The sequence below is a fragment of the Triturus cristatus genome, chromosome 6 (assembly GCF_964204655.1).
Source record: "Triturus cristatus chromosome 6, aTriCri1.1, whole genome shotgun sequence".
NCBI classification, from domain to species: Eukaryota; Metazoa; Chordata; class Amphibia; order Caudata; family Salamandridae; genus Triturus; species Triturus cristatus.
This window is the reverse complement of record NC_140589.1, coordinates 910,892,566-910,916,625: the sequence shown is the minus strand read 5'-3', so window position 1 is coordinate 910,916,625 and position 24,060 is coordinate 910,892,566. Positions and strand designations below refer to the sequence as shown.

Below are 24,060 nucleotides of genomic sequence, written 5' to 3'. Positions count from 1 at the left end.
ACTAAATGGCAGGAGTGTTCATAGCATGCGAGACACTGCTCTTTTCAGCTTTCGGTCTGTTTTAGATTCACTAACCTGCAAAATCTGGTCTGTAGAACCCTTAAGATGTTGAACACAACCATAGAATACTCTGAATTCCAGCATCATCTTATTAACAATTCTTAAGGTAAAACCTAATTTCTGGTTAAAACACTCCTTTTGTCACTGCAGAATCGCACAGCATAATAAACTGCCTGGTCACATTGCTTGCAAACTTTGAAAGCTATAAAAGGCCGCTCTCAAGACGCTTTTTTGAGTAATAGCTTTCAATACACTCCCCTACAAATCTTGACAAAGTCTACAAAGAGGATGCATGTGTGAAGTCGTTTTGTTTCCTGTGCTTTTAATTTGAAATAATACTGCAGGTTATAGGAGGCACTGTTCATTTTGAGGTCCCCCCCATCCATCCTCCTGTTTCTGGGATGATCAAGATGTAGTACGTTCAGAAGGTTCACAGTGGCAAAGGTGATAGTTTTCAACAACTTCACTGAACCTTTCCACTCACCCAGCAGGTAGTGCTGGTACAGAAATGCAGGAGAAAGTTGATTAGGAAAAGAAAGAGAATGATTCACACTCCTATGGGTTCTATGGGGACTTTCTTGTACCACCAATGCTAATGTTAATAGGATAAAGTAGAAGGGAAGAAACCAACAGGCGCTTAAAAAAATATTTAACAATAATTTACCCTAAAACGTAACACACATCTTTAAAAATGGGTCAGCAATCCCTTTCAGACATTTATGCTGAGCCAATATGCTCTAAAAGTAGCCCTGTATTGTTAATTTCCTTTCTTTGTTTCAGTCTTTATGATCTGTTGTTGTTGTTGTTGTAGTTACTTTATTCGATATATTAAAAAATATCATAAAAGTTTGGTACAATAAATATAAAAACAGTTTTAAAAACCCACTACAACTATATGCTTTGAACCTTATACAATTAAAAGCAATAAAAATGGCAATAAATATGCATGTACGGTGTAAACAAAGACCCCCATTTGTCAGTACCTTTGGCAATGATATTCTTTATGGGCAACAGGGATAAGTTTATAACTTAAAATTGTTGCACCTTTAGGAGCTTGCGTCTGATCCTCCAGGCCCAGCCCAGGTATTTAGCAGTCCCACAGATGACACTAGGGACTGATGTGTCATAGATCAAGATACGCAATGCCACCCTGGCAGACCTGGTCCCCATATTTTTACAAACCGGTGTCAACCATCTCGCTCTTGGTTGCCGGTATGCTTTGCATGCAAACAGAAAATGACCAATAGACTCCAAGGGCGAGGCACAACCGGGACAGCCCTTCGAACTTACGGGTGCCGTGCTCCATCTAGATTGAACCTCGAAGAGTGGGAGTGTACCATATCTCATCTTGAGATAAAGGGACCTATCTTCAGGAGATTCAATAATGTCAAGAAAGGGTTCCATGCTAGGTGCAGGTTTCACATCCAGGAAATTTAAAGTTAGCTCACCTCCCTGATTTCTTAGGGTATTAATCATAACCCATTCCCAGTAAGCCTTCTTTATCACAGGTTTGGGTGGGGGGAGCTGAGTTACCCAGGCCTCTTCCAGACCTATCTTCTGGAGCTCCTTTTTCAAATTTGATACCCAGGGGATCTTACGCTCAGCTCCGAGTTTTATTAGCTCGTCGAGGGCAGATGCATAGTGGAGGAGTTCAGGGGTTCTCCGGAGCCTTGCCCAGTATAGTAATGGGCGCAGCCTGGCTACATTGCTAAAGTTTTGTCTGCCAAGATCATAACGGAGAGGAACTAGTGGGGTAGACAGAGGGAGCGACAGTAGGTCTCTGAAGAACTTATTCTCAGATCTGAGCAGCTCTGTTAGGTTTTCAAACCCCCACAGTTCTGCCCCGTATAGGGCCGCTGGCATTGCCTTCCCCTCATAGACCTTAACTGCCGCGGCAATGGGCCTGGTGTAAGAGAGTCTCTGGTGTTTCGCTATTGCCCCTGAGGCTCTCTTATGGGCAAGAAGCATTTTCGATAGATGGGGAGCCCATTTTAGCTTATTGTTTACCCTGACTCCGAGGTAATCAAAAGCCTCAACTAGCTCAAGAATAGTGTCGTTAAGCTTAATATTATTCCTAAAATTTCTAGAGGGTGATAGTGCCATTAGCTTGGTTTTAGAAGTGTTTATTTTCAAGCCCCTGGTGTCACAAAAATGGGAGAAGCGGGAGAGCAATCTTTGTAGGCCCATAGGGCTTTTAGATATCAACAGAGTGTCGTCAGCAAAGAGCAGGGTGGGTGTTTTTTCCCCGCACAGGGTTGGTGCATCGACCGTGTCCTCTCTCAAGTGGTCTGCCACCCCATTTATAAAGAGAGAGAACAGGGTCGGGGCTAAAACACAGCCCTGGCGTACTCCTTTCTCGACGGTGATCCTCTCTGTGAGCTGTCCCTGATGCCCCCACCGGACTTTAGCAAAATTCCCTTCGTGAAGGCGTTTGAGGAGGTCCAAGATTAGGGGGGGGATGCCCAAGTCATACAAGACCTGCCACAGCTGTAATCGTGGGACCAGGTCAAAGGCCGTTTTTAAATCAATAAAAGCCAAATACAGGCTGCCTTTTTCGATAATTACAGATTTCCAATGTATGGTACAGAATCTGAAGACCTGGTCAATGGTGCCAACCCCCTCCCTAAAACCGGCTTGAAAATGGCTCAGGATACCCTCCTCGTCTATCCAGGTCTTGATTCTAGTGAGGAGGACTCTGCCAACCACTTTTTGTAGGACATCGATTAAACTAATCGGCCTGTAGTTGGCAGGGTCCCCCCTGTCCCCTTTCTTATAAATGGCCACCACCTCCGCCCCCTTCCAGGAATCCGGAACCGGGCATCCCAAGGCTAAGTTATTTAAAATGCGTAGAATAAATTCTGCCCATAGGTCTTTGTCGTGTAGCAAGAGATCGCCAGGGAGGCCATCAGGTCCTGCTGCTTTTCCTGGGGCAATCATATTAATTGCAGAGAGGACCTCTGATAGGCCAAACGCGGCCTCTATCTCCAGGGGTACCAAGTTCTCAATTACCGGGGTCAGATTCTCTGGAGCCATTTTTTCCCCAAAAGAGTAAAGATCAGAGAAGTGCTGGTGCCATTGACTCCCCGTTATATGATTGGGGATTAGGTCAGCTCTTCCCTTGGACCGGGCATTAATGAGACTCCAGAAGGGAGTTGAGTCTTTTTGTAAAGCTGCGGCCTTTAAGTCCTGCCAATGGCTTTCCTCCCACAGTCTCTTTGCCTTCCTGATAGTTTCGTAATAAGTTTTACGGGCTTTAACAATGGCCGGTTGAACCTTATGTGTAATGGCTTCAGATAGAATCTGTCTTTTTTCCCTGCAGTACTGTGAGAACCAAAGGTTTTCTGATTTGGGGGGAGGGCACTTATGGTCCCCTTTTTCCTGTAACACAAAAAAGTTCCCCACCCTTGTCACTGTTTGATGATATACCTCTAAGAAGTGTTGAGGAGAAGGGGCCTGTGAAAGACAGCCCCTGGGCATATCCAGGGCTATAGAACCTTCTTCCACTATCCTTTTTATTTTTCCCAGGTCCAGTTCGCGTTTCACCACCCTTGGCCACTTAAGACGCCTATTACAATTGGTCGGGACAACCTCTCTTGCCCCAGGCCTCTGTTTGTTGGGATGCTCGATGGAAGTAGTAACAGACTCACGCTTGAGCTTCATGAACAGGGGGCTGTGATCGCTCTCACACCTGTTGATTACTTCCATGTCAATAAGATCTGGCCAAAGCTCGATGCCCAACAGAATGTAATCAATGCGCGAGGGAGCTCTAGTCCTCGTGAAAGTAGGGGCTCCCTGACCATCTGAACAAGTTCGTCCATTTGTGGCCCTCAGATTGAACTCCAATGTTAGCGCATTAAGTTGCAGAGCCCTCTTAGACCATTTCTTTATTGGCGGAAGAGTAAGTTGGGGTATGCCCTGCTTAGAGTCGGCATCTCCAATGCCCAGGATGTCGTCGCTGCTCAGGGGCTCAAAAGTACAATTAAAGTCCCCGGCAACGACGACATCCACCTTGAAAGTGAATGCTGTTAATTCGGACTCAAGAGCCGATACAGCAGGGCTTTCCCGTGCTCCAGGGGTCCCCCTAGCATAGATGTTGAATATTTCAAGCGGGGGTTGGTCGTCGACCCCGTTGATGGATAAATGGAGGAGGTCGTGAGATATAATTACATGCCTCTTGATTGCCCAGTTCAAGTTGATGTTAATCCAAATTAGGAGGCCCCCCGATGGACGTCCTCTTATGGATCTAATTGCGGGGACAAAATGAGTGATGAACCCTGATCTATGCAGGGGTACCAAACTCCAGGTTTCCTGGAAGAGGATAATATCGAACTTGTCGATGAAATCGCTCCAAACAGGGTCTGCGAGATTCTTCCCGAGCCCCGCAATGTTCCATGATAAAAAATTGATACCGCTCGAGGGAGCAGAATTTAGGGGGGTCCTCAAGTCCACCACCTGACTATCTTGGCATCCCTCATTGATTACCAGAGTATCAATTGTTTCACCCAGATCGTTTGAGGACAGGTTGGAAATGGGGATAGTGTTCGAATCCAGCCCCCCAGTGGAATGAGATATGGAAATATGTGCAGGGGAAGTCATGTGGAGATTGGTTAGTCAATCCACCTGTCCTAAGCCTGAGTCCTGTCCCCCCCTCTGTTCAGACCATGCGGGGAACCTACGAACCTGGATTGAAGAGAGAGCGGGAGGAGATGACCTAAACTCCAAGAGTAATAAATTTTCTGCTAAGACAGGGTCCCCAAACACAATCTCGATACAATCTGAAGAAGCATCCGCCCGTGATAACCTTTTTGTCCTTATGATGTCCTCTCTAATGATTGATCTACACCCTCGAACATGTCTCAACCAGTGTATGACTTTGTTATGAAGAGATACACTGTTTTCAAAGGTGGACCTTGGTGACAATTTTGGAACATGGGTCATAAAGACAGAGGAGTTGGCGTGCACAGGTTGGAAATTTGCCGAATTGGCTGGGGAATGGAGTGGTTGGTTGTTATTGCCCTGTCTATGAGATGGAAAAAAACGAGGGGGGCGTCTGTTAATGGTCTTAACATTCGGTGTGCTTGGTGGGTCAGGGCATCTTGTCATGTCCGCATATGAGTTAATCTGGCAGTTTATTCTAGATGTAATATCCGCATTATGAGCCCCCTCCTGTACATGACCGCATTAGTTTTGGCAGGAATTGGCTTTGGGGGAACAGGCTTCATCCTGCAGGGAACTGCCCCGGAAGATGGTAGTGGTAGAGGAGAAATCGTGGGGGGTGCTTGACCTAAACTAAGACTCTCAACCCTCTTGGTAAGGGCCCCCACTAACTCCTCTAATTTCTTGATTCTCTCCAAAAGAGTCGCTAAGGAGTAAGCATCAGATGTAACTGGGGCCTCGGAATCGTCAGCAAGTATTGTGACAGAGCTAGTTACTTGGAATAAATCAGGATCAAGGGGGGCAAACCTGTTAGAGCATAAGATGGATTGGGGGGCACAATGAGGAGTGTCTAAATCTCTTTCTATTCCATTCATAGTGCCCACAGTCTGTTTAGATGGTATTTGAGGGTCAGAGGTGTTTGTATCGGGGGGTGAGATAATACTTTGCTGTTTAGTCGAACACTGAGTATGGAACATAGATGGGATCGTGCGAGTAGAGTTAGAAGATGTTTTAGTTAACTGATCCTCCACCTGCCCATCAACTAGCGAATCCTCACAGTCGTTAACTATCCCCTCAATTCTTGTCAGGACGCAATTCATGGCAGAATGAATACTTTTCTTCGGTTTTTTACCCTTTTTACTACTAGCCATGGATCCTCCTTCTACAGCTTTCCTTTTACCCATAGTACACGATCCACAGCCGGAGGAGTTACCACAAACACAGAGGAAACACACACTAATTTATGGAAGACTTAATAGTAATGGAGCGTAAATGTCACAAGCCCCCTCCAAAACTGTAAAAAGCCTTTTAACGTGGCACAGTACCTCAGGTCTCAGTCAGTACGATGTCATCAGTGCACTCGGATTTGGGGGGGTGGCCCGACCCGACCTCCAACGTCCTCGGACGGCCTTAGACGGCCCGCCCTTTGCCCGGGCTTAGCCCGGCGCACGCCCGCGCGCGTCCCGCGTTGCGGGAGGCGCGAGTTGTTTTTAATCAGATGCCCGGTCACAGAGGGCGGTGACGCTGCTGCTGGGCCGGGCGCTTGGACTTCTGGAGCTGGTAGTGTGCTCCTGACGGCTCCTTGGCTTCCCCGGTAACGGCGCTGCGTCTCCCGCGAAGCGGGAGGCGCGAGTTGTTTTTAATCAGATGCCCGGTCACAGAGGGCGGTGACGCTGCTGCTGGGCCGGGCGCTTGGACTTCTGGAGCTGGTAGTGACGGCTCCTTGGCTTCCCCGGTAACGGCGCTGCGTCTCTTTATGATCTATTTTTAGTTTTCAACACTCTATACTAGGTTATTTTTCCTCATCTTAAATTAATTTCACCAAGTTTTCTATGCTTTGGACGCTCCTCATTTAAGTCATATATTTGGTAATGTCATCTGTAGGTATATGCCTCTTTTTGTATGGCCACCCCCAAAGTATTTCGACCAGTGATGCTGGTTTTCAACTCAGAGTGCTAGTTCCCTAAAGCTAAAAGTGTACGTCAAATTAACTATTCCCGATTGGAAATGGCTAAGTTACCTCAAAGTCCCAAGTAAATGGTACTCAGGGCATGTAAGTTAGAGGTGTACCCCTGGGCTTGCAGCACTGATTGTCCCACCCTGGAGGTCCCCCAAGAAAAACAAGTCTCCTAGTCCGCCATTGCAGACTGGTAGAGCACACATATACTGCTAGCTCTACTTTGCCATTGAAATCAATGGCAGAGTCACCACTTGGCCTGGAAATGTGGGTTTTCACACCTCTGGTAGACCTGCAGAGCCCTAAAAGCAAGATGCAACATATGATACAGGCGGGACATATACTGTACATGTCCTGACAGTAAAACATGAGAAACAACTGTTTTTACTGTGGAAAAACTTGGCTGCCCCATTGGCGATTACAAGGTTATACGCTGACACTTGAGGTGTGCTAATTCCTGGACCAAATTGTGCACTGCAAAGTATCAAACAACTCATTAAATTAAAACCGACTTGTATCTCAAGTCAAAATTAATTTAACTTGCTTTAGTGTTCAGGTTTCCTAAAGCTACCACTTGTGCCCGGCACCCTTCAAATTGCAGGTATTTCAATGGGTGGTAGGGAGAACAAAATTATGCTGTACGTGGACGATGACCTTCTGACGTTAATGGATCTACATGCCTTGCTAAAGGCGTTGATGATTGAACTGGAGGCTTTTTTTTTTTTTTAACTTGTTTTTATTATCATGAAAGTTAGGGCAGTGCACAATCACAGTTATAGCTATACAAATGCATTCTGTTGGTACATTATCAGACGTCAACGCTCATAACACTGTTACATCATAATAGTGGTCAGATCACATCTACGGACCCATAAATATCGCCTCTCCCCCTCCCCGCTTCAGATAGAAATATCCTCATTCGGCAACTTTGGTGGTTCACAGATAAAGCCCCTGTACTTGTTCCAGGCCCCCCAAACCTTCCCCCACTTCTGCGGACAACCTCGGTTAACATATGTAGTTTTCTCTGCTACCATTGCTTCATCCATGTCCCCACACCATGCCCTGACCCTCGGCGGGTGTCTGGAGCCCCACAACCTGGCTATATTCCGTTTGGCGACCATCATGCCTAATGTGGCCCAGTCCTGCGCCGGATGGTTTAGATCATTTGGCTCCCATATATTCAACAAACATCTTTTAGGTTCAGGTGTTACCGACACCCCCTCCACTTGTGAGATAGTCCGCATTACCGCCACCCAGTATGCCATAATCCTCGGGCACTGCCATACAGTATGATAAAAAGTTCCCTCTTCTCTGCATTCCCGCAGACAATACGGGTGTAAGGCACTCCCAATTTTGTGTAAGGTTAATCTAGTGAAGTGTACCCGGTGCAGTATCTTCAACTGTATGAGTCTCAATCTAGAGGGTATTGCAACTTCCCGTGGTGACGAGAGTGCCATCTGCCAGTCCGAGTCATCCATGTCCCCAAGGTCTGCAGACCATTTGACCTTCAGTGCCTGTGTCGGGTCAGGTAGGTTATTAACTAATTTACGGTAAGTGTAGGAGGTGGCTTTTTTCGTCATGTAGTCAGTGAGGAGTCTGTCCTCGAATGGAGAGGCCTCCGGTAGGACGGTGTTGGGCCGTATTGCTGTCTGCAGTGCATGCCTAATCTGTATGTACCTGAATTGTTCAGCCGCGGCCAGCTCATATTGTTCCTGCAGGCGTTCGAACGCCACCACCCCACCCCTCACCCACAGGTCCCCCACCGTAGAAATGCCTATGGCGTCCCAGGCGTTGAACCCTTTACTCTTTCTAAGCTTTCCCAGCCTTCCTCTATCCCACAGTGGCGTAAGCTGTGTGATAACCCCCTGCCACCCCAGTTTCTTTTGCGCCATGTACCAGACGTCTATTGTATGTGCCGTCGGGCCAATCAGTGGGTTAGGTCGTTTTTTATTGTATAGGGCTGCCATGACTCCTCCCTCTTCTAATAGATATCTGTCCACCTGAAACGCAGGGTCGGACTGTGGGGCGTGTATCCATTGATTGATTATTTTTAACTGCGCAGCCCAATAGTACAGCTGTATGTTGGGTAGCGCTATTCCCCCATCATACCACCGCCTGACCAGCTTTTCCATTGCAATTCGCACTGGTTTGTTTCCCCACAATAGACTAGAGACCTCCGTGGCTATAGCTTTAAAATAGCTCGCTGGTACCGGGAATGGAGTATTTTCCAGAGCATACAAGAATCGGGGGAGTGCCATCATTTTAAAGAGTGCTGCTTTCCCAAGCAGCATCAAGGGCAATGTGTGCCAATGCACAGTATCCCGTTTTAGACGGTCCAGGGGGGGGGCAGTAAATTTTTGGTAATAAAGTCTTCTGGCTTAGGTGTTACATAGATCCCTAAATACTTAAAGCAATCTGTCGTGATTAGCAGGTCACACCCTTTAGGCAGTTGTGGTGGCGGACCGTTAAGTATAAATAAGACCGATTTAGACCAATGAACTGGAGGCTTTTGGAAGAGTATGCGGCTTCAAAACCAACCTACAAAAATCTTCCATACTGATCCCTACCGAAATGTAAGCCCGTCTTGCATCTCGATTCCCCTTTAGGTGGGGAGAAAAGGGACTCTTATATTTAGGCCTGCAGATACACTCCACTCCTGAATGCTTATTTGCGCAAAACTTTGGCGGCCTCTTGGCAAATAAGGCCTTTCGTGGCTGGGACACCTAGTGGCGGTCAAGTTGACGCTGGTATTCAAAATCCTGTACATAATGCAAACGTTCCCTTTAGAACCTCCCCCGTGAATACTGGATGTGAGAAGCTGGCCTGGTATATGATGCCCACTAATGTAAGACAACCCTTATGGTGATTTAAGAGGTCTTAGGCAACCTTATAAATCTCTCTAAGTGGTTGTTGTGGAGAGCAACCTTCAGGCTTAGTCCAGAAGGAATGTAAAGCATCTTGTTTTACCAGAATGCAACCGTATAGTATAGATTAAGTGAAAAAGAACCACACAAGGTAGTTATAAAAATATGTATTTATTATAATATACACTCCAACACTGTTAGTTATCTCCTACACGGAGATAAACACAATGTATGCAATACTTTGCATAGAAATACAGTAAATAGCACGAAATACACAGTGGACCCCAGGGGGGCAAGCCATATACTAAGAAAGTGGTATAAGAACCATGACTCAGGTCAAGACAAGGTCGACCGGATGTAGAAGTGCTGGGACCCAAGGAACCACCCAAGGTGAGTAGATAGGGACCCCATGGAGAGCGTGTGTAGTGTGGAAACACGACCGCGTGCTCCGTACAACTCAACGTGTAAGTCGGGGTTGGATTTTTAAAGATTAAGGACCCTTCCCAGTGGACCCTGAAGAAACCCTGTGGAAGACAGAAGGTTGGAGAGCCACCCCACCTGTGGATTCCCTAGTACCTATGTTACCTACACCAAGGATGCCGGGTGCATATGTGTGAAGTGGTGTCGGAAACGGTCATCACACCCAATGGAGGACTTCAGGAAAGTGCTGCTGCTGATGGAGAAAGTGTCAGGTGAAATACGAAGGTGGATCCTAGATGAGAGGTACCTGCAAGCAGTGGGGACACAGTCTATGTCACTCAGGAGTGACCAGGAGACTTGGAAGACAAATGCCCTCAGACGTCGGGTGTTGCAGGATGGGTGATGTGACCTTGACTCTGCAGCTGTGAGGACCAGGCAACGTCGAGGAGGGCCAGGAGCCGTGCAAGAGCTGTCCCACGAAGGATGTAGAGTGCTGAGTCGTCGGTGGCTAGCAGGAGTACCAAAAAGCCTTGGCAAATGCAACCAACGCAGGAATTGAAGAAGGAGCAACGTTGGGACCAGCAAGGTCCAGGAGACTCACCACAAGCAGGGGAGTTAGAGCATGCCCCGAGCAATCAGAGGAGTCCAAAAGACACAAAGGTGACTCTCAAATGGACCCATAGGCCGGAGGCACTGGAGTCGCGAGAGGACCTCGAGCAGCTTACCAAAAGATGCAGGCCACAGTGAACATGATGCGATGTGGCTGAAGATTCTGGTCACTGGAGATGCTTGAGGTTGGGGCTGCTTGGAGACCTAAGATCTTCTTGGAAGGAAGCCAACAAGTCTTTGCAACTGCAAGTCGATGCTGTGCATAGGGGATCGTTTACTGCAAAGCCCACGAGGGATACTGGCCTCAAACTTGGTGAGAGGACAGGGCAGGCCTCGGGAGCTGTGGGAAACCACCACCTGTGTTGCAGAACCTTACAGAGTCCGGAGGTGCTCAGGCTCAGCAGACCGGTCGACTTAGTTGCGGTGCCTGTGAATGCAGGGAAGTGACTCCTTCCCTCCAAGGAGGATTCATTCAGGTGTCTTTGATGCTCACAGGCCTTGGAAGGTTCCAGTATGGTGCACAGGCATGCACATGTCCTTTGTATAGTTTCACACCAGTTTCGAGATGGTCATAGCGTAATTATGCGGTGTCCCTCTATACAGTATATGGCTGCTTCAATAACCACCCGGGAGAATGGACTCCGTAGGCTGTAGGAGTGTCCTGCTCATGCAGGGGCACCATGTCACTTAGAACCAAGCACCCTGTCTTCAGGATTGTAAACCGCCCTGCTATAGGGGTGACTTATAGACTTTAAGTGCAGTGACCCTAGATATAGGAAACCTAGAACTTTAGTAAGTGGTGCTAGCACCAGCTTACACAGGCTGCAATGGCAGGCCTGTAGTTACATTTTGAGTGGTCTCAAATGGGTGGCATAATGCATGCTTCAGCCCATGGGGGACCTCTGGGGTACCTATATCCTGGGTACCTTAGTACCATATACTAGGGACTTATAAGAATACCCCAGTATCCAATCTGGGATGTACCCAATACTTACCACAATAATTTAAGATAGAAAGCAGAGAGACTGGGGTCCTGATTAGCAGGATCCCAGTCGGACTAGCCCAAATACAGCTTAGCACCAGTCAAAAAGTGGGGGTAACCATGCAGAAGCATCCTACCTTCCACAACTGGATAAGCTGCAATCCATTATCTGGGACTTCATCTGGGAGAATGAACGAGTGCCTGCACTCACCTGCCCTATTCGCCTGGTGGCCTAGGAGTCCCGAATTTGAGGTGCTATTTCGAGGCAGCACAGCTGAGGTATATGGTGGAGTGGTCCCGACCCTACACCGAAAAACCATGATGCTTTATTGATCAAGATGTTGTTGGCATACATATTTGGAAAGTACCCTGGCTGCCCAAGTCCCACAGAAATGCAGGAGTCTAGATTATCCAAATAGTGCAAGCCACAGTGGGGGGGTTGGGATAAGGTACAACTAAAGCGTAGTCTTTCCACCCAGTTATCTCCCCAAACGCCCATAATAGGCAATCCAGATTTCCCTCCAGCTCTTAAAGGGAATGCATTTACTATAGTCTGGCAAGACTCTAACTGCAAACAGGTAGGAGACCTTTTTGATGAGGAAGGGCTTATGGACTTCGCAACGTTGGCCTCCCCAACCACGGCCTACTGGCCATACACTGCTATTCCTCACTGGGTGATGCTGCCTTGGCCTTGTCCCCATGCTAGCCGAGAGCTGACGCCCTTTGAGAAATGGCTTCTTTCCTGCCTATTCGACAAGAAGATATTGTCAGACATATACATCTTTCTTCTTACTCCTAGGACCTCCTTGAAATCTTTGCCACGAAGTAGATGGGAGGGGGAATGTGGTCGTCCTTTTACAGATAAAGAACAGAATGATATTTTACACTGCGCCTGTGCTACGGACATCAACACCACCAGTGAGGAGATGTTCTTAAAGATTGCTCACTACAGGTATTACATCCCAGTTAGAACTGCTCATTGGGATCCAAGCAAAGATGGACGTTGTTGGCGCCAATGTGAACAGCAGGGCACTCTCACACATATGTTATGGCAGTGCCCCAAGTTGTAAACCTTTTGGGATGGGGTCTTGGACGCAGTAAACACTATATATAACACAGACAACCCTTGATTTCCCATCTATGCACTATTGGGTATCCTCTGAAAATCAAGTAGAGGCAAAGCGATTGCACTGACACCACGAAACAAGTTCTTCTCTCTAGATTGGGCTCAGAGGTCGTCCAGGTGCACTTAGACTGGCTTCATAAATTATGGGAACTGTTGGGAACGGAGAAGTTAACAGCTGTCGCCACACATGCCTGTATTTAACAAGACGTGGCAACCATGTACTCAATACCTAACAGAGGAATTACGCGAACTGCCTACTTTATTTACGCATTCTCCGACTATCTTCCTCAGGCGATTCTCCTCTGAAACCACCACGCTAACCACTGCACTCTCTCAGCCAGTAACCTTCATGTACAGTATCACACTCTTCTCTCCTCAATATTCATATTGTCATTCCTTCTGTCCCTTTAGTCCTGTGCTATACTTCTTCACTATTATACACACGTTCCTCAGCTGTGCCATCACCAGGGGCCACTGGATGTAGTTGGGATGCTGTTGTATGACATGTTTCTCTACAAACAATAAAAAGATCTAAAACTCCTGTGCCTTTCCGGGCACACATGGAGCCTACTCCACTAGGCAGCTTTCTGCCCTCCTGGAGAGACGGGCAAATGAATCTCAGGAAGGAGAATAATGAAGGATCAGAGGCCAGGGAGCTATCATCTCCCGCCTGCAGGAAGCCCCTAACGTGTTAGACCCGATAAGCAGGCTTTAAAGATGACGCGGACTTTGTAGAGCAGATGTGGGACACCGGGGAGAAGGGCTGCCTCACTGTTGAGGTAAGCAAAAAGAACAGATAATGGATGGAATGCTGAACAAATCAAACATTCACCCCCAGTCACAGATCTGGGTTTAAGCCATTGTTTTTTGCTCACCACACCACCCCAGTTTGGACCCAGCCATATGCAAATCAGTCTTGAGCCTGCTCTCCATGGGAACAGTCCAGCCCGAACTGCCAGGTCAGGTCATCCTGGTGGTGAACGTTTGATTTGTTCAGCATTCCGTCCATCGTCTGCTCTTTTTGCATTTGTTGCCCTAAGTGGGACCGATATGCCCAGATGTGGGCCCCGTGCTCACTGTGCCACTGGATTCAAGCTAGCCTGGCTGATGAGGGGTGACATCCTTAAACCGGTCCAGGGATGCTTTTTTGCGGTCCAGGGAGGACCTGGTCTGGCAGTTTGGGCTGGACTGTTCCCATGGGGAGATGGCTGGGTCCAAACTGGGGTGGCATGGTGCGCAAAAGAAACAATGGATTTAACCCAGTTCTGTGACTGGAGTGAATGTCTGATTTGTTCAGCATGCCGTCCAACTGTTCTTTTTGCGACTGTTGAGGTAGACAGGCTGGCATGGGGAGAAGAGAGGGGAAACCAGTTGCCAAACCTGTTTCTCCAAGGGTGCGTAGCCCTGAGGTAGCCACACTCCAAGCGTGGGCTAGTGAGGTCTGTACACCAGGAGAGGGGTCTCACCATCTTGGGAGTGGGCAGAATGGTGCATCCAGGGACAACCAGATGTCACACTCCACAGGAGGTGGCCACCAGGTGGGAGGGAATCTGGAAGCCCACTGGCTATCACCATATGCGGACATGAGGGCACTTTCCAAGCAAAAAGGGAGCACACCTGGCACACAGACCTCAAATCTCGACCAACTTGGAGGAAAAACTGAAGGAGGACTGCCCTGCAGCACAGAGGGACCAGCAAAGAGAGGCTGCACCAATGAGAACTGCATCTGCTGGCTAGTCAAGAGAGGGACTAGGTCTGCTGTGTCCTGCTCAAGGAGAAGCAATCTGCAGAGCCCAGTCAAGCCAAGAGAACTCCAAGGGGCAGATGAATGGCCTCTTATTCAACAGCGCAGGGACACAACAGCTGAAGAAGCCTGTGGGGAGTAAGGTGGTAGCACAACATCTTCAAGCCCCTACCGCCACCGCTGTGCTACACCGAGGACCAAGAGTCTACACATAGACTTGCACCCAAGTTCACTGTCAGAGAGTTGCTGGGACCCTCAGACGGAAAGTTATTGACCCAGGAAGGATTGACCTCTACCCGCAACAAAGTGTCTGATAGTACAGTGGCGACTGGACTTCGGACAGACTGGAAAGGACTTAGTGGGAAGTCGACACTGCAACCAGGACCCTCTCATCATCTTCGCGGACCGAGGAATCCCTACAGGAAGATCCTAGTAGATCGCGTCGCATTCACAGCATCCTTATAGCATCTTCAGTATCCTTTATGCCTAGCATCAGGACCACGTCGTAGGAATCCATTGCAATGTGGACAAAGTGCCTGAAACTGCTGAAGGACTGCTTTAATTGTGAAGGTAACTGTTTTTGAAGATCTTCCAGCTGGAGTTGTTCGCCCCAAGTACTTCTTACTGACAGCAGTGAGACTTACCTATGTTTTCCTTGAAAAAGTTTGCAAGTGTCCAATTTGTTGATTTTGCCACAGCTTTTTTTATCAATCAACAAAGCTTTATTTCGACACGTAATGTCATAAAAGCACAAAACACATAAAAACAAATACAAATTCATTATTTTTTTAAAACATGTCGTAAAAAATCCAATTTGAAATATGCAATAAATATCTAAAAAATGTATTAAATTTCACAGCTTTGGGGATTAAAAACAGTATTTTAAAAGATTTAATTAAAACTGATAGATTTTTGCCTGATTAGCCATGCCCAACCTAGAAATTTGGCCACTCCACAAACTAAGGTGGTGTTGGTGGTGGTTTTAAGGATTCGCATAGCGACAATGTGATCCCTTATTCCTAAGAGTAAACAGGCAGGTCTAAGCCATTTCGTCCTAGGTAATAGATAGGCTGGGCATGCAAAGAAGAAATGGGAGACGCTTTCAGTGGCACCGGGACAGAATGGACAGTCAGGGAGGGTCTTGTGGGGGGGTTTCCACTTACTAGTATGGTTACGTAATGGGAGCGTCCCGAACCTAAACTGAATAAAAAGCGACCTGTCCCTGGGCTTAGTGATGAAGTCAAGGTATGGTTCTAAGAGGATAGTTGATTTGTGTTGATAAAAAGCCTCTATCAGCCTTCCAATATTGGGATCTCTTTGTTCCGAAGCATCCACCCAAGCCCAAAAGGCTCGCTTAACTTCGATCTTCGATAATGGTGCCTCCGCTGGCCAAACAGTTGTAAGGCCGGTTGCGATCAGAAGTTTTTTTGTGTTTGCGAGCCACTCAATTTTATGGGCACCTTGCATGTTCATAACCTCCCTGAGCCCTTCAGCATAGTTAGAGAGCTCAGGGGTTCGCCACAGCCGCGCCCAATATAGCAGAGGGCGAAGGGTGGCTAGATCCCTAATTGAGCGCCTACCAAAATCGCTAAGGAGTGGTTTAGTCGGAGTGCCCCTGGGGAGTGATACAAGTTCCCTAAAGAACTTATTTTCGCTGGTCACCAGTGAGTCAACACAGCTGTAGCCCCATAGTTCGGCGCCATAGAGTGCGCTACCCACCGCCTTTGCAGCATAGATGTTTAGTACTGGGGTAATAGGTTTAGAGGTAGAGGCCCGAAATTCCTTTCCCAAGGCACCAGTTACTCTTTTAAGATTAAGTGCCATTTTATCTATATGAGGCTGCCATCTGAGCCTGTCGGAGATTCTAATTCCCAGATAATCAAACTCTCTGACACGCTCAAGTGGTTTCCCTTCTAGGGTCAGAATAGAACCGGAAGATTTTGAGGGATTAAAATAGAGGAGTTTAGTCTTGGCGGTATTGATGACGAGGCCTCTTCGCTCACGGAACAGAGAGAAGCGCTGTAACAACTTCTGTAAACCAGACGGAGTTTTTGATATTAACAGAGTGTCGTCTGCGAAAAGAAGTGCTGGAACTTTATCACCCGCCAGAGCGGGAACGTCCGCTTCGACTTCAAGCAGAAAAGAGACCACGCCATTCACGAATAGCGTAAAAAGTGTTGGCGCCATGACACACCCTTGTCGAACCCCTCTATTCACTGGAATTTTTTTAGTTTTCTGGCCCTGTGTCCCCCATCTAATGCAGGCAAAGTTCTCTTCGTGCATTCGGATGAGGAGTTTCAGAATGTAGGAAGGGATGCCCAACTCCTCCAAAATCGACCACAGACGATCGCGGGGGACCAGATCGAAGGCGGTTTTAAGGTCAATGAACGCAAGGTATAAAGCACCCTTGCCGATGGTAACCGTCTTCCAGTAAAGAAGCGTTAACCTGAATGCTTGGTCAATGGTGCTGGTGCAGGCCCTAAAACCCGCCTGGAACTTGGTTAGAATCCCTTCCTCGTCCACCCAGGAATGTATCCTCTCCAGAAGTACCCTGCCGACCAACTTCTGACCAGAATCGATTAAGCTAATTGGGCGATAATTCGCCGGGTCTCCCCTTAAGCCCTTCTTGAAGATGGGGATTACTTCTGCACCCTTCCATGACTCCGGCACCGGGGATCCACAGCTTTTTTGCACTTGAATGAAACTGCGCCGATTTATTGTTGCTTGTAAAATCTATATATCCGGAACCCTCTGATGGATCTTTTCCGTTCTAGTGTATTAATTTTCTTTTTAAAACACAGTCTATTTTTATAAATGAGTGTCTTATTTCTTGAGTGTCGATTTCTTCTTCTATTGTATTGGTGCTGTTTAAATGCTTGGCACTTGTTCCTCTGTGTAAGCCTTGCTGCTCAGTACCATAGCTACCCAGGGATGAGCTGAGGGTTTTACAGACGAAACCTTTTGACCTAGAGGAGTTGGTGAGTCTATTACACAGTGAGGTTACACAACAAAACCATTTAAATACACCAGTAGCGGCTGGTGTCACGGCAGAGTGGCGAGCGGGTTGTGTGTGTTGGGGAGGGGAAATGATAAACAACAACGAAAATACATTTAAAAAAGAAAATAAATAAATGCTGCCCGCCACAACCCCGCTTTTCTGCTCCTCTCTGGCTCCACACAGGATCCCAGATTCCCTTATGGCCAAACCTGGTGCTGCTCTTATGCTGCTAATAGCATGATGGCAGCGTCAGGAATGGCCTGAACGGCCTGGATGTAAGCACCGAAAGAGACTGGGAGCCTGTGCCTGCTGCATCTAACCCAGCAACACAGCTCGGGTTGGAGACAGCTTAGTGAGCATGTCGATTTGGCAATCCTAAGACTGCTGGCCCAACCCACGTGCTCATGGACAGCAGTGCAACCACTCCCCCTCCGTGAATGTCATCACCATAGCCTCACCCCCAAGACTTGGCCCTTAGAACTTGAAAAATAAAATAATAATAAATCTGTTTCATTATCGTTTTAATTTTAAACTTTTGAGGCATGTGGAGGGGACTCCTAATCAAAGCGAGGAGCCCATGCTGAAATACACCCCACTTCCTCACAACATCTTTCCCTGTTTTTGAACACCTACTTCCAAATTGAATCGCTCATTACAAATTTTATAAACATTGCATATAATTTACTGTTATCATCTCAAATGCCTGGAATCATCTCGTTTGCCCAAATAGTATGCACACATTTGCACCTACTTAACTTACAATTAGGCACATTGTGCAGATTCTAGTGTTACAGATTCACATAAAGTTCAAACATCTTGCAGTCGCTCAATAATAGTAGTGGCAAGTTTATATTGAATGATTTGTGGCATGCTAGTACAGGAATATATGGGACCCAACTCCGATGGAACAAGAAGACTTGTGGTACATAATTAAAACAGTTCCTACATTTTTTCTTGATTGATGGCAGACTTTACTCCATTCAATTCTTTTCAATTTGTAATTATTGGCTAGAGAGAAGGCTAAGGCAACAAATGATCAAGATCTCAGAGAGAAACAGACTCATAGTGTTTTTGTTTAATTTTGAACGCTAAACTTTCAGGTCTCCGGGACAATCATGAGCAAGTCATATTTTAAGATTCAAAAACATGTGGCAAAGTTTTGCATGTTTAGCAGGTTCACAAAAGAAAGCAGAAACAGCCAACGAGCAGAAGAGCTAAGAGGGCAGCAAGAAGCGTTCAAGCTTTTTTATCAGCATCTGAAAGTAAGAACTGTTATCAACAGAATTCATATGAAATGTTCTCACAAATGACGGAGTTAGAAACCCACTTCTATCACCCCTTGTGCAGTCTCTTGTAAAGTGAGTGAGCTTGTTTTTGTTTCATTTACACATTGAGGATAATTTATTTCGTAAATATGCAGTTGTTGACACAATGACAAGATAGGTGCAGCAATGGGCCCGCTTTTTTGAGCTGTCTAATGAGAATGTGGTAATATATTTAACAAAGACTTACAAACTTCAACCAGGTGGATTCAATTTATGATTTCTAATTTGAGCTGATAGGGACTGATTGTTTCTCTGAACTACAAACAGCCTGTGCCTCAAAAGTGGCTTCAAAGGACTTACCTGTAACATGTGTTGCTCTAGCAAGTGTCAAAATGAGAGCTCTATTCAGTTCTTCCGATTCAGCAGACAAAACAGTTTTTGGGTCGCTCAGAAAACGGGTAAACTGTGGCTGGACCTCAGAACTGCCAAGTGCCGTTATGAGTCGAAGGGCAGTGCTCTCCACACTGAAAAAGAAACATAACAAAGTAGGAGCTTTAATTAAATAATGTTAATGTTGAAATATTAGGGACTGATTCAGACCCACTAAAAATAACATTATGCATTTTTGACCAAGTGCAGTATACTCTTGCTATATTTATTCATCATCAATTTTAACTCTAAAGGTAGATAGTATATTAGGTGTTTGTCAAGGCACATTCTACCATCTCTGCTTCCTTCTGGAGGTGACCAACAAAAGGTTATCTAAGTTATGGCAATTATTCATAGGTCATGTGTGGAAGCAGGAAATCACAATCTTACACCTTAACCTTTGATATCAATCGATGCAGGTACTTATCTTTATCCACATCCCTGAACACATCTATGTCAGGAGCAGAGGCGAGAACTATGCATTCAGCTTCTTTTTATCAACACAGCAGCCAATCAACATTTAACTTCAATAGAGTCAGAGACCCACATGAGTCCCTGCTATGGGACTCATTTTCACTTTTACAATCAGATGACCACTGCTGCAATGTAACAATCATCAAGAACAGCACTTCCACTTTCTTCGCTGCTCAGCAGCTAGATACGTGATATTCTTGATGACTGTTTATTGTTATACACAGTACTGGTGAACATGGTGTGCTTGTTAGCTTTACTTTAATTGATAAGTCTGCCGCTTTGCTAAATTATGGGTCTGGACAGAGTTCAGAATCTCTATACGTATGGTAGTGAATACTAGCCTAACACTGGCTAGATTATGGTAGGCTCATTCCTGGTTGTACGCCTGAGAGGGACCCCTTCCTGGACCACAACATCTGGTGGGAGAGTCCCAGTGAGCAGATTCACTGAGCGGTTTCATAGTGCTTGCATGTATTGCCCAACCCGCATCATGGTGAGTGGGGTGGGGGTGAGTAGGGATGCACCTTGCAGGATCGAGCTGCCAGGCCTGAGCCCAGTTACATGTGGTGGCCACCAGGGACGATGTGAGCGCAGAGGCGTTCTGGCTTCTTTCTCTGGATTAGAGTAGCTGCCTCCGGCCCCTTCTGATTTGCTTAAATAATTATACATACACCAGCAAACATTCAGAGAATACAGTCATCGGCAAGACCTACATTGGGAAATACGTATCACCAGCAACAGGTGGGTGTTGCTCGATATACTGACAGGGCGCTGGTGCATTTCTTCCCTATTGAGGATCGGTCTCTGGGATAAGATAATTAAGGTGCCCTCACCTCAAACCCTAAGAAATTTAAACAATCTTAATCTCCATGGCAGGGTCCTGAGAAAGATTTCCAAGAGGAGATCGTTGAGGAGCATGGAGGGAGAGACGGGGAGGGGATGGCTGGACAATCTAGATTCTTCAGCACTTGAGCCCTTGGGAAGACAGATAATGATAATGGCTGCCACCCAGGCCCAAAACACCCCTTAGGGGAAAGATTCTCGGTATTCTACTCGCTTTGAACCACCCCAAGGCACTCAGCAGCCTTTTAAGGCCAAGAAAAACAAGCATAAGAGGGGCACATGGATGCTCAAGGAGGCTTTTCTCAAAAAATAATAAATGAAATCAACCCTACCTCTCCTAGGTTGCGAGATAATTTTCCCCATGGGAAGGACCTAGTTTCTGGGAATAGCTCATTCGACCCTGGATGACAAGGATGAACCGAATTACAGCCGACCTGGTCACTCCAATGAGGGGGCTGAACATCCTGCATTAGAGGTAAGAGATCCAGCAAGTAAGGTAACTTTAGACATGTTGGGTCCAGAGGACATCCACACTTCCTGTTCCTCAGAATAATCTCCAGCGGATAAAGTGACACAATAAATGGCAATATGTTTAAACAAACCTCGTGACAAGAAGGTGAGAAACTGCCTTAGGGTGAAATACCCCAAACCCTCAATGGAGGATAAGGTTCATATGACCCCACAACTGATGGGAAACTGGCTACTTTCCTATACAAGTTTGAGAAGGATCCGATAAACGGAACCAACTGTTCTAGGAAGGATTGCCCAGACAAGCTTTTAGATATAGCATGCCCTCTTACCAAAAAAATTGAGATGGCGAAAGAGGCCTGGGAGACCAGGGACAAGATTTCCCCAGACATTCTCGCTAGGTGGGTTCAACAAGCTATATGCTTTCTCTGCAATGCCAACAGTGCCTTCTAAACGGCAGTAAGCTGATCGCTGCTCATCAAAATTGACCCCAAGCTAGGAGAATTGGTGACTTCTGAGGCAGACCAAAAGGTTGAGGGGTGGTCTCTGAAAAACCCTTCGTAAAAGGCACTAGAGAAATCTGTCACAACCTTTTCACCTCTAGACAAGGCCCAATAGTCTACGAAAATGGTGTTTGGGCAAAATGTTTATGAAGGGGCCGGTGAAGGAACAGGGGCGTTCAACCGGCTGATCGTTTTTCCTGTTGCCCAAGGAGTACAACCTCTAAGGCGAGGCTTTCAGTGGCAAGATCAGAAGGTCAGAGTATTTTTCCCTTCGTAAGGCACTAGCAGAGATCGTTGAGGAAGAGGAACTTTCTGGCTTGCTGTCAACACCCAGGTGGAATATCAGATACAGATTACCTCTTTTTTTCTGAGCAAAGGTGGGAAGATGACTGGGCCATTTTATCACGACTCAGAAAAGGGGGGGGGGGGGGGGTAAGAGGATATTCTGGGTTCGTCTTCCTCAACTATATACTATTTATGCAATACTGGGAACCCAGTAGGGAGACATTTCATAAAAACCATCACCCACCAGGGTTTGCCCCTTGGTGGCATGCTTCATCATCTGGTCCATCTCTATCTGCTGCGGTTCGAGCGTGCTACAACCTACGGCTACATGGGAGCAGTTATTTGGTGTTTTTATACAATGATAAAGAGGATCTTAAACTAGGGGAGTGAAGGGTAGTGCTAAACTAAGTTAAAAATACCAGACTAGTAGGCCTAGCTACTTTACTCCTGCCTCTAGTTGGTATGATTAAAAATAGCGTTTGGTTTTGAAAAAAGTGAGGATATGATGTACCTGCGTTTTTCAAGGTCAACATGCTTCGATCCATGCTCCTATAGACTCTTCTTAAGGACCATGGGAACCTAGTTCGTATGGTACCACTCCTATGGGTTCCTTATTAGGAACATGCTATTTGCATGTCATGCAATGTGCTGAACATTTATACATTTACCACCTAGTTGGTGTTCTTCTACTGCTTTTCTGTGGGGATATAAAGGAGACTCTAGGTGTATCAGCCTAAGGCTGAATGTCATCACTTAAAAATACACTTGTGAAACACCACGGCATGAGAAAGTGTAATTCAAAACAGGAATGAGTGAACATTATTAGTGCTGTTCGACTGAACAAATTCCACAACCTGGTATAAGGTGCAGGATAAGCCCCCATTTGGAACATAGTTTGATAATACAAAAGTGGGGTTTATAAATGAAAACAAGAGACGTTTTAAATCAAATCAAAAAAACAAAATGAACAAAACAGAAAACCACATGCACTCTGGACGCTATAATATTATGCCATGGTCCCACCGGGTCGAGTGTGGCCTTTTGTCACACTTTAGAAAAAAGGGTGGGAGAAGATGAACGGACTTTAGAAAATTAGCTCGCATTTGTAAATCCGATACTGATTCTCTGGAAACAGTACTCGCGGTATCACGGCTGAAGGCCTGTATAAGGGTAATCAGTGTTCCTTGAGAAAAGGGGATCAGGAAAGCTACTTACTTCGTCTAGGCAGACCCTCGTCCAGTGTACCTACTCGGCTTTCCCCGGGAACAGCATCTTGCCAATGTGCTTTCTTCCGGGGTATTTTGTTATGAGACATAGCGCGGCGACGGGACGTTCTCGCCTACGTTCTCTCACAAACAACTCGACCGGTAATGGTCTTAAAATGGCCTCCTCACATGGAGCTACCACTCGGTTCCATTGTGGTATTCATATGTTGAAAATGAACGGAGTTTCTCATTACTTAATCATTGTTTTGAAAAATGGTTTTCAGTTAAGAAATAGATTATGAATTAACCATGTGTTTTTTACTCCTGCAAGAAACAACATTGAAAGAAATGGGGGTCTACATATTTTTGTACTGGTTATATAATGTTTCAAACAAAGGGGGGGGGGGGGGAGCTGGGTTTTGGTTAGTTCATACACATAACAGCCTGTCATGTTGTGTGTCTTCAGAGCTTAATGTGATTTTCTATCTCAGTTAGTAAGAGAGGGGGATGTGTCTCACTAAGTAAACTGGCACCACAGGATGTTGTCAATTAGGACATTGGTATGCGTTTTAAGTTTAAACATCCATCGTTGCCTTTCAAAAAATCTTCTTTCAGAGTTGGTTAGGACCTTTATATGTTCTAGAATCACCCATTTGTAATCCTGTGCCAGGTGGTTCATCTCTAAAAAACTGGGACGACATTTTGTGGTTGCGCAGCCACGTCCTTGATTGCTTCGATGTTCACAAACTCTAGTTTTGATCTTTCTTGTCGTCATTCCTATATAATGTAGGTTGCGAGGGCAGGTTATCAAATACACCACTCTTTGTGTATTGCAGTTCGTCAGGGTTCAAAGCTGCCAAGTCACCTCATTGTTAAAAAATAATATTTTTTGTGGTCTTTGTTAGGTAGCACACGCAACAGTTCCCACATGGGTAATGGCTCATAATTGGCATCATGGTGCAATGTGGGACCATTGTCCTACTATCAATCATGCGTGGTCGCGTATGGACTAGTGTTAGACCTGGCACCATTGGCGTGGGTCTCCATTCCATTTTTTGCTGTTGCCTCTAATGTTTTTGCTGGTTTTAGATGCTTTGGGCACTGTGCCACTTCTATTCAGTGACACAGTGCAAGTGCTCCCTATTTTAAATTGATGTATGGATTAGTGACTC

The 24,060-nt window shown here is 46.2% G+C and overlaps 1 protein-coding gene across 3 annotated transcripts in view; it reads right to left on the bottom strand.

Annotated features, from left to right (window-relative positions):
• The window catches only part of MED23 (mediator complex subunit 23), a 467,463-nt gene that overhangs the window by 179,362 nt on the left and 264,041 nt on the right, over positions 1-24,060 (bottom strand). For all 3 annotated transcript variants that reach the window (XM_085611580.1, XM_085611579.1, XM_085611581.1), the window contains one exon: positions 19,042-19,205. In XM_085611580.1, coding sequence (XP_085467706.1) covers positions 19,042-19,205 — 164 coding nt within the window. The remainder of the gene's footprint in view (positions 1-19,041; positions 19,206-24,060) is intronic.